Source organism: Lipotes vexillifer, unplaced genomic scaffold, assembly GCF_000442215.2.
Source record: "Lipotes vexillifer unplaced genomic scaffold, Lipotes_vexillifer_v1.1 scaffold1752, whole genome shotgun sequence".
Lineage (NCBI taxonomy): Eukaryota > Metazoa > Chordata > Mammalia > Artiodactyla > Lipotidae > Lipotes > Lipotes vexillifer.
In genome coordinates, this window is record NW_006769341.1 from 54,610 (window position 1) to 65,607 (window position 10,998).

The 10,998-nt window shown below is 36.8% G+C and overlaps 1 protein-coding gene across 1 annotated transcript; it reads right to left on the reverse strand.

Moving 5' to 3' along the window:
* Positions 1-10,464: 10,464 nt before the first annotated feature.
* Positions 10,465-10,779, reverse strand: TCEAL9 (transcription elongation factor A like 9). Its single transcript, XM_007445574.1, has one exon. The coding sequence runs from the start codon at positions 10,777-10,779 to the stop codon at positions 10,465-10,467; it is 315 nt and encodes a 104-aa protein (XP_007445636.1).
* Between the last annotated feature and the right edge of the window lie 219 nt (positions 10,780-10,998).

The window sequence follows — 10,998 nt, forward strand, 5'->3', positions numbered from 1 at the left end:
TTCCCTGTTTGGAACAAATATTAAACACTGACCTTTGGAACTATTCCTGCAAGTGAGCCCAAATTTGATTGAATTAGGCTTCAGAGCAATTCATGCCCAAGGGCATTATTAAAAATAACAGATTAGTCAACTGGTAATTATAGGAGCCTAACAGCTGAGTATGGTTAGGGCTATGACATTTACAAGTGCTTCTCAGTCCCTCACCTCACTCTCACTTAGTTGGGACAGGATGACTAGAGAGGGGTTGGGATTGTATATTGTCCTTCCTTAAGGTCAGTTAGGCTCATAGGTTAGGCTCTGGTAAAAGAGTTTCTCTTGAGGGAAGGCCTTATTTAAGAAGAGTAGAATGCTCTGGGTGCATTAAAAAATGGCTACTTTTCCTTTCCCCCTGCCAGAAGCACAAGGAAATTTTCTCTAATATTCACCATGAGAACCTCATAGGGCTCTGAGAAGTAAAACTCATAAAAATTGGGAGAACTCCTTAAGACTGGGCCTCATGGAACAGGATAGAAAGCCCAGAGATAAACCCACACACCTATGGTCAACCAATCTATGACAAAGGAGGCAAGGATATACAATGGAGAAAAGACAGTCTCTTCAATAAGTGGTGCTGGGAAAACTGGACAGCTACATGTAAAAGAATGAAATTAGAACACTCCCTAACACCATACACAGAAATAAACTCAAAATTGATTAAAGACCTAAATGTAAGACTGGACACTATAAAACTCTTAGAGGAAAACATAGGAAGAACACTCTTTGATATGAATCACAGCAAGATCTTTCTTGACCCACCTCCTAGAGTAATAGAAATAAAAACAAAAATAAACAAATGGGGCCTAATGAAACTTAAAAGCTTTTGCACAGCAAAGGAAACTATAAATAAGATGAAAAGACAACCCTCAGAATGGGAGAAAATATTTGCAAATGAATCAATGGACAAAGGATTAATCTCCAAAATATATAAACAGCTCATGCAGCTCAATATTAAAAAAAAAACAAACAGGGCCTCCCTGATGGTGCAGTGGTTGAGAGTCTGCCTGCCGATGCAGGGGACATGGGTTCGTGCCCCGGTCCGGGAGGATCCCACGTGCCGTGGAGCAGCTGAGCCCGTGAGCCATGGCCGCTGAGCCTGCACGTCCAGAGCCTGTGCTCTGCAATGGGAGAGGCCACAATAGTGAGAGGCCTGTGTACCACAAAAACAAAACAGAAAAACACAACCGAATCAAAAAATGGGCAGAAGACCTAAATAGACATTTCTCCAAGAAGACATACAGATGGCCAAGAGGCACATGCAAAGCTGCTCAACATCACTAATTATTAGAGAAATGCAAATCAAAACTACGAGGTATCACCTCACACCTGTTAGAATGGGCATCATCAGAATATCTACAAACAACAAATGCTGGAGAGGGTGTGGAGAAAAGGGAACCCTCTTGCACTGTTGGTGGGAATGTACATTGATACAGCCACTATGGAGAACAGTATGGAGGTTCCTTAAAAAACTAAAAATAGAATTACCATATGACTCAGCAATCCCACTACTGGGCATATACCCAGAGAAAAACATAATTCAAAAAGACACACGCACCCCAATGTTCACTGCAGCACTATTTACAATAGCCAGGTCATGGAAACAACCTAAATGCCCATTGACAGACGAATGGATAAAGAAGATGTGGTACATATATACAATGGAATACTACTCAGCCATAAAAAGGAATGAAATTGGGTCATTTGTAGAGACATGGATGGACCTAGAGACTGTCATACAGAATGAAGTAAGTCAGAAAGAGAAAAACAAATATTGTATATTAACGCATATACGTGGAATCTAGACAAATGGTACAGATGTACCAGTTTGCAAGGCAGAAATAGAGACACAGATGTAGAGAACAAATGTATGGACACCAAGGGGGGAAAGTCGGGGGTGGTGGGATGAATTGGGAGATTGGGATTGACATATATACACTAATATGTATAAAACAGATAACTAATAAGAACCTGCTGTATAAAAAAAAAAAAGGACTGGGCCTCTCTGGGGTTTTAAATCTCAGACTTGTCCACACTGAACTTCCACCAATTCATAAATTATAGTTTAGGTTTTCCTACATCAGTACTGATTTCTGGGGAAGTTTCTGTTCATAGGTTTTACTCCAGCAAATTGTGATTCTCTGTATCTGTTTGTCTGTCTCTCCTTTTTTGCGGGCAGTGATTTGCTCTGTGACTTCAATTCTCTAATGGATCTAAGAAGAGTTGTTGATTTTCAGTTTGTTCAGCTTTTTACTTATTGTTAGAATGGAGTGATGACTTCTAAGTTCTTTCCACGCCAGACCAAAGCAAGAGGGAATTTAATGATAAAAGAGTTAATCCATAAGGAGTATATAATAATTATAAATATATATGCACCTAACAACAGAGCACCAAAATATATGAAGCAAAAACTGACAAAAATGAAGGGAGAAATAGATAATTCAACAATAATAGTTGGAAACTTTAATACCCCGCTTTTTTTTTAAACATCTTTATTGGAATATAATTGCTTTACAATGGTGTGTTAGTTTCTGCTTTATAACAAAGTGAATCAGTTATACATATACATATGTTCCCATATCTCTTTCCTCTTGCATCTCCCTCCCTCCCACCCTCCCTTTGTCACCCCTCTAGGTGGTCACAAACCACCAAGCTGATCTCCCTCTGCTATGCGGCTGCTTCCCACTAGCTATCTATTTTACATTTGGTAGTGTATATATATGTCCATGCCACTCTCTCACTTTGTCCCAGCTTATCCTTCACCATTTTTAATAATAAATAGACCAAATGGGCAGAAGATCAACCAGGAAGTAGAAGACATGAGAACACCACACACCAACTAGACCTAACAGACATATAGAATATGCCACCCAACAACAGCAGAATGCACATTCTTCTCAAGTGCACATGGAACATTCTTCATGGTAGACCATGAAGGCCATAAAACAAGCCTTAATAAATTTAATGGGTTATAAGTAATACAAGATATGTTCTCTGACCACAGTGCAATAAAATTTTGTATAAACAACATAAAAAAATTAGGAAAGTCACAAATATCTGGAAATGAAGCAAAACACTCCTAAACAGCCAATGCATCAAAGAACAAATCAAAATGGATATCAGAAAATACTCTGAGATTAATGAAAAATGAAACATGACGTACAGCATACCAGAACTTATGGGGATGGAACTTTGGTATGTAGAAACACAATGTACTCAAAACAATGGGATGGAGCTAAGCTTATGCTTAGAGGGAAATATATAGCTGTATATATAGCTGTAAATGCCTATATTAAAAAGAAGAAAGATCTCAAATCAAGATCTTAACTTTCCACCTTAAGATGCTGGGAAAGAAGAGCAAACTAAGCATAAATGAGAGCAGAAATTAGAGTAATGGAGTATAGAAAGAGAATAGAGAAAATTAGTGAAACCAAACTGGTTCTTTGAAAAGATCAACAATATTTACAAATCTCCAGCTAGATTGATGAGAGAGAGAGAGAGAGAGAGATGTGTGTGTCAAGTTACTAGAATCAGAAATGAAAGAGGGGTCAATATTACTGAACTTATAGATATGAAAAAAGATTATAAATGAATAATATGAAATATTACATGCCATTATGTTATATAACAGACAAAATGGACAAATTCCTAGAAAAATACAAACTACCAAAACGATCTCAATAAGAAATAAACAATTTGAATAGACCTATAACAAGTGAAGAGATTTAATTAGTAATAAATTTTTAAAAACTACCCATAAAGAAAATTCTAGGCCACATGGCTTCACTGCTGAATTCTATGAAACATTTAAAGAAGAATCCTTCACAAATTCTTCAAAAAAAATATAAAAGGAAAGAACACTTCTCCTCTTATTTTATGAGACCAGTATTATCCTGGTACAAAAACCAAAGATATGACAAGAAAAATCTACAGACCAGTATCTCTTACGCATATGGATGCAAAAAATCCCCCAACAAAATACTAGGAAAACAAGTCTAGAAACATATAAAAACAATTATACATCATGACCAAATGGGATTCATCCCAGAATGCAAGTTTGGTTTAACATCCCCAAGCCATTAATTCCCTCAACATAATAAAAGGTATTACAAAAAACCCGCAGCTGACATTATACTTAATGTTAAAACACTGAATGCCTTGCTCCTAGTATCAGAAACAAAACAAAGATGTGTGCTCTCACAATTTCTATTCAACGTTACACTGGAGGTTCTAGCCAGAACAGTTAGGCAAGGAAAAGAAATAAAAGGCATCTAGATTGAAAAATAAGAAGTAGAACTATCTCTATTTACAGATGACATAATCTTATATATAGAAAGTCTCATGGAATCCACTGATAAACTAACAAAGCTAACAACTTCAGCAAGGTTGCAGGATACAAGATCAATAAACAAAAATCAACTATATTTCTATACACTTGCAATGAACAATCTGAATAAGAAAATTAAGAAAACAATCCTACTTATAATAGTATCGAAAAGAACAAAATATTTAGAAATAAATTTAATAAGGGAAGTACAAAATTGATACTCTGAAAACTGCAAACCATTATTGAAAGAAATTACAGAAGATGCAATTAAATGGAAAAAAAGATCCCATGTTCATGAATTGAAAAATTTAATATTGTTAAAATGGCAATGCTTCCTAAATTGATCTACAGATTCAATACAATCCCTTTCATAATCCCAGCTGATTTCTTTGTACAAATTGACAAGCTGATTCTAAAATTCATATGCATTGCAAGGGACCCTAATAGCCAAAACAATCTTGGAAAATAATAAAGTAGGAGGACTCATGTTTCCTGATTTCAAAATTGCTTCAAAGCAATGGTAATTAAGACAGTGTGATACTGGCACATGATAGACATATAGGTCAATAGGACTGAATTGAGAGTCCAGAAGTAAAACCATGTGTCAGCTGATTTTTGATGAGGGTGCCAAGACCATTCACTGGGAAAAATAAAATAGTCCTTTCACAAACAGTTCTGGACCAACTAGACAGCCACTTGCAAACTAACGAAATGAGACACTTACCTCACACCATATACAAAAAAATTAACTAGAAATAGATCAGAGACCTAAATGTAAGAGCTAAAATGATAAAACTCAGGGAAAAAACCCATAGGGATAAATCTTCATGAACTTGGATATGGCAAAGGATTCTTAGATATGACACCAAAGTAATGAGCAGAAAAAGAAAAAAAACATTGAATTTCATCAAAACTAAAATTTTTAGGGCATCAAAGTATACCATCAGGAAAGTGAAAAGATAACCCACAGAATGGGAGAAAATATGTACAAATCATGTATCTGATAAGGGACTTGTATCCAGAGTATATAAAAACTCTTACAACTCAATAATAAAAAGGCAAATATCCCAATTAAAAAATGGGCAAAGGATTTGAATAGACATTTCTCCAAGTAAGATATACAAGTGGCCAATAAGCACATGAAGAGATGCTCAATATCATTAACAATCAGAGAAATGCAAATCAAAACCACAGTAAGATACCCCTTCACCTCTGCTAAAATGGCTACAGTCAAAAAGTCAGAAAATAAAAAGTGTTGTCAAGGACATGGGGAAATTGGAACCCTTACACACTGCTGATGGAAAGGTATAATGGCCAGTCAGTTTAGAAAACAGTATGGCAGTTCCTGAAACAGTTAAGCATAGAGTTACTGTATGACCCAGCAATTCAATTCCTAGATATCTACCCAAGAGAAATAAGAACATATGTCCTTACAAAACTTGTACACAAATGTTCATAGCAGCATTACCCATAACAAGAAAAAGATGAAAACAGCCCAAATATCCACCAATGGACTAATGAATAAACAAATGTGGCATATCCATACAGTAGAATGTTGTTCCGCCATAAAAAGAAATGAATACTTGGTACACAATGGGCGAACCTTGAAAACATATGCTAAGTGAAAAAAGCCAGTAACAAAAGACCACATTTTATGAGTACATTCTGATGAAATGTCCAGGAATAAGGAAATCTATAGAGACAGAAAGTAGATTAATGTTTACTTAGGGCTGGGGGGATAGAGGTGTAGGGGGTGGGGTCATAGGTAAGGTATGGTGTTTCTTTTTGACTTGAAAATGTTCTAAAATTGACTGTGGTGATAGCTGCACATAACTGTACACTTTAGGTGGGTGAATTGTATGGTATGTGAATTATATCTCAATAAAGCTGTTTTTTTTTTAAAAAAAGAAGTAACATGTATTCTGGGATAAATGAGTAGGAGTTATCCAGGCTAAGTGCATGAGGAGTGGTTGAGAGAAAGTTTCAGGCAGGAAAAACTATGGGAACAAAGACCAGGACTTGAAAGTGCATGGAGCTTTAAGGAAATGATGGGAATCCATTTAGCACAGTGTTGTTGTTGTTGTTAGTATTTATTAAATACCAACTGTTGCAGAGCAGAGATTAGGAATGAGGGCTTTGACCTTAGGCAGGCATTCCATTTAACAGCTGGGTGACCTTGGCTTGAGACATGTAATCTCTCTAAGTCTCACTTCCTTTTCTATTAAATAGTAGGTTAATGATATAACACCTGGAAAAGGACTCAGAATTCATGCAAGGGGAGAAGGACTTTGTATAACTCCAGGAAACTATTTTGACAGTTACAATGCAAGGATAATAGAATTATCTATTAGGAGAAATTTTTTTAAAAAATAATCATTTCTTAAACAATCAGATAGCAGGAGGCCTGGTGAGATATCAAAATGTCACTTTAAAAGACATAATCCCTCCCTTCAGTGAGCTAATGGGCTTTATCTTGGTGTTTGTGGATATGTGTATATATGTGTGTGTATATATTATACTGTACCTCCTGTTCTTCATTTTTCTTTTAATAATACATGGTGAACATGTGGTACGTATGTATCTACCTCATTCTTTTAAATAGATTCTTTCCCCACACTATATTGAAAATATTAAGGGGGGTGTTTAGGTAAAATATTTGAATAGACATTTCTCAAAGTAAGATGTACAAATGGCCAATAGTACATGAAAAGGTGCTCCATACCCAACTAAATTATGCAGCAGTTTTTGCTAAGGCTCTTGCAAAACGTTGGTGTCAAAATATCAAATAATTGCTTTTGGATACCATTATGTGTCAAAGGTTCCCCCTCCCTCGAAACTTTCCCTGTAGAGGGAACAGACCAGATTTCCTCTTAGCTCTTGGCTTTTCCTTTTATAGAGGCAGTGGTGATTACATGTATATAGGATCTGAGGTTGCCTTACAAACACACACAATCCTGTCAGTTTTTCAGTGAAAAATTTCACATAAGATTACTCCTGTCATTAGCACCTTGATAAATCCATTGGTTTTGCTCCTCTACTTCTTTAATTTTGTGTGTCATGGTAGCTATGTCTTTAAAGTTCCTCATAGATTATTTACTTTTAGTTTCTTTGTTGTTCTTTTCATTGAGTTAATTAGGATTCATTCAAAATCCTATGTATTTAAGTAAAAACTAGAGTTACAAATTCCCTGTTTACAGTGTACAGTATAATGCACTATCTGCTTTAACTTGGAATTATAAATCAAAATTTGTGATATTAGGAAAGGCTTACCATTCACATTAAGATTTACTGCACAGAGAAAAGTGTTACCGGGAGAGGCAATCCACCTTGGGTCCTGAGCATCCCTGCATGTTCTTATTGGGTACACCAAGAATGTAAGGCCCTGACCACTCTTTATGCAGGCAGTCCATTTCGCAGAGTTGTGTTTGCAGCAAGCAACTTTGAGGGATGAGGTAACGTCTTTCTCAGGTATCTTTCCTAAAACACAGTGCACTGCATGTGTAGGCATCCAAGGGACTTGAGGATAATGGGGAACTGATTTAAACCAATATGAAGCCGTTGCTACTGCTTTTACCATGAGTAATAATGTCCTTAGTCTCTGATCAGGATTCTAGTGTCTTCTGTCATAGCAAAAGCAGGTTAAACAGTAGCAGGTTAATGTTAAATTGTTAATTTGTAAGTAGGGTAAAATCTCAGACTGCACACTTCTTGATAGGTGTTTCCAGATGTTATTCCCTAAATCAATTATGCTAGGGCAATGTTTCCCACTAGGATGATTTTTGCCATATCTATATACCACCTTTGCTGTTAACATTGTGTTCTACTTCATGTTTGTCTTCAAACAGACTCATTTAATTTGAATATTTTTGAAAAGGAAATTTGAGTACTTTTTTGAAAAGGAAACTTTATAACACCAACCTAAATCTAAACTATCATTTGCCTTAAAGAGAGTATTCATTAATACACATTCAAATAAATATCAATACATGAATATTACAACTTAACATATTTGTGTATTACCTAAAATCATCTCCACCTACCATCAGGCCCTTCTACTTTAATCCCAAGTTATCTGATTGCATCCAGAGTAGACATGGCTGGGACAAAAACTATGACAACTAATGTTATTAGTTAATGACTTTTGAAATCTTTTCTTTAAAAGTTATATTCTTTCCTTTAAAAGTTCCCATCAAGCCCCCTTGTGAAAGAAAAAAGGGGTAAAGGAAGTCCAGTGCTCTGACCTGCAATGGGGACAGTCCTTGCCCTCCAGGTATGTATGTCCAGGACAGCCTGGCCTTCAGCCTAGAAGAGTCTGGTGCCTGCTGCAGGCTGGAACACAGAAACCAAAGTCAGACAACCCTGGAGATGGGTGTGCCTTGGGGGAGCCCTTCCACATCCTGCCCCAGCTCCACCCCTCAGAGTGCCAGGGGGTTGAATTCATACCATCCTATAAAAGTGGCACAGTAAGTCTTTGGACCCTCATCTCACTTCAGCCAGAATCCAGACCAACCAGCATCCATCAGACTGTTGCAACCTTGAAGAATAGTCTGGAGAGATTAATTGCCCCAAAAAGAGCATCACAGAGGAAAAATAATATACAATTGGCACAACTGTGAGCCACATATACATATATATAGATACATATACAGTTATGAAGATATGGATGCAGATATACATACACAGTAAGTCTTACACAGCACTTCATACATTTCCAAGTAAGCATGGGAATATCCCGAAATCTTACTTGAACCTCCCTTTAAAAATTTACACAGTTCTAAGGGTATCTTTTGAGCTGGTGAGGAGGGCCTGCCACCAGTCTTTTGGGAGAGATTGCTCACCCTAAGGAAATAAGAGTCAGGAAGATAAAACCAATCTTTAGGCTCATAAGCAACTCTGACTAAAGCATGTCTGTTACTCAGTCTTATCTTCTGGTCCCACCCCCAAAGAGACCCATTGTGTCCGAGTCTTATGGGGAAGAGGGGGTCTGTGATTAAAATCCCAAAGTTGCCAAGGTATATGTGATAAGATATCACAGCCCAAGTGGCCCTGCATAAATGTCTATCTAAATTTAAGAGATGGGCGTTTCCCCCACTTCTGTAGAGGGCAGACTGGAGAGTCAGTCCATTGGGGGTTCCAAAGAAATATGTTGGGCTTCACTATTTGAGATTTCTAACACATCAGCAGTGTTAGGGGCCTGAGAAGTACAGAACCTGAATGAAGGGGCAGAAATACCCAATACACATGGTAGTATCAAGGGGAGGAGGATGGAAGGTTAGGCAGGCACAGCAGGAGAGAAACACAAACGTAGTGCCCACCTAACAGTTGTCTGGATTTGTACTTAAGCACAGGTGAGAACTACTTTCTCCCTCCAAAATACCTGAAATAAATCTCTTAGGAGTTGGGATCCTGCATGAGCAGATGGGAACAAAAGCTTGTCAAATATAGTTCACAGTCACTACCTTGTTTGGTCCTCATAAGATCCCTGAAAGTTCTTTATTATCTCTATTTTGCAGATGAGAAAAGATGTAAAATTTATTCTCCTAGCTAAGTGGTCTGGTGGTAATTTGGAGTTTACATTTGCTTCTAAAACTCTGCCATTAAATATTGTGTCCCAATGCCTTTAGAAATATACTCAGTACTGCTGTTTACTCCTTTTCTTAAAATAAAACTTTTATTATTTTTAACAATAATGTGTGTACATTCTAGGAATAAGGAAAAATACAAATAAGCTGAATAAAAAAATCACTCATAATTCTACCACTGACTGTACTTTTTGTCTTTCATCCTTCACATGCTCTTCTGTGCATATATGTAATATATAAATGTACTCTTCCCTTTCAAAAATATGATATTCACATATTACTTAGTAACTTCTTTTTTCATTTTATATCCTGCCAGGAACCTCTTTTTGTACAAATGAGTAAAGTTCTCTTATTAAAAGGCAAAGACTTGTAGATTGCTTTGAAGTAAAATAAACAATGAGATGCATCTAAAACCACTAATAGCAACAAGTTAAAAGTAGAAAGATGGACAAAGGTGTATTGGGAAAATGCAAATCAAAAGAAAGTAATGTTAACATCAGAAAAAATAAAAATCAAGGTAAACTACATTAAATAGGGGTAAGGATGGTTTCGATTAACCTTCCAACGCATCACTATAAGTTTGTTTCTTACTCTCCTTATCTCGTCTAATTCATTCACTTCTCTAAACATATCTTCCTTGCTTAAATGCCTGTTGTGTATATCTTCTTTAAATTCCTGGAGAGACTGAATCAGCCTTTCTCTAAAAGTTCCTTCTGTTTTTTCCTCCTCCTCTGGCTCTTCCTCCTCCTCTGGCTTTTCCTCAGGCTTTGGCTCTTCCTCAAGTTTTGGTTCACTCTCATTTTCTGGTTTTCCTTCAATCTTTTGACAGGGTGTCATCTTGTATCTGTCTCTCTTCCTCCTGTTCCCTCTTTCTTTTTTTCTGCTTATTCTTCTTTGAAAACAACTACTTCTAGGAAACAAGAAGGCGACATTAAGTCAAAAGCTTGGTGAACGGACCAGTGCTCTGGACACAGGTCTCCGTATTTGCTTTTTGTGATTCAGAGCTATCACCAAATATTTTCCACTTAGGAGACTCAGTCTGCCATCTGGGTTTCC

What these genes read in the sequence shown, in the direction of transcription:
- TCEAL9 (XM_007445574.1), bottom strand. Translation starts at nt 10,779, where the DNA reads ATGACACCCTGTCAAAAGATTGAAGGAAAACCAGAAAATGAGAGTGAA.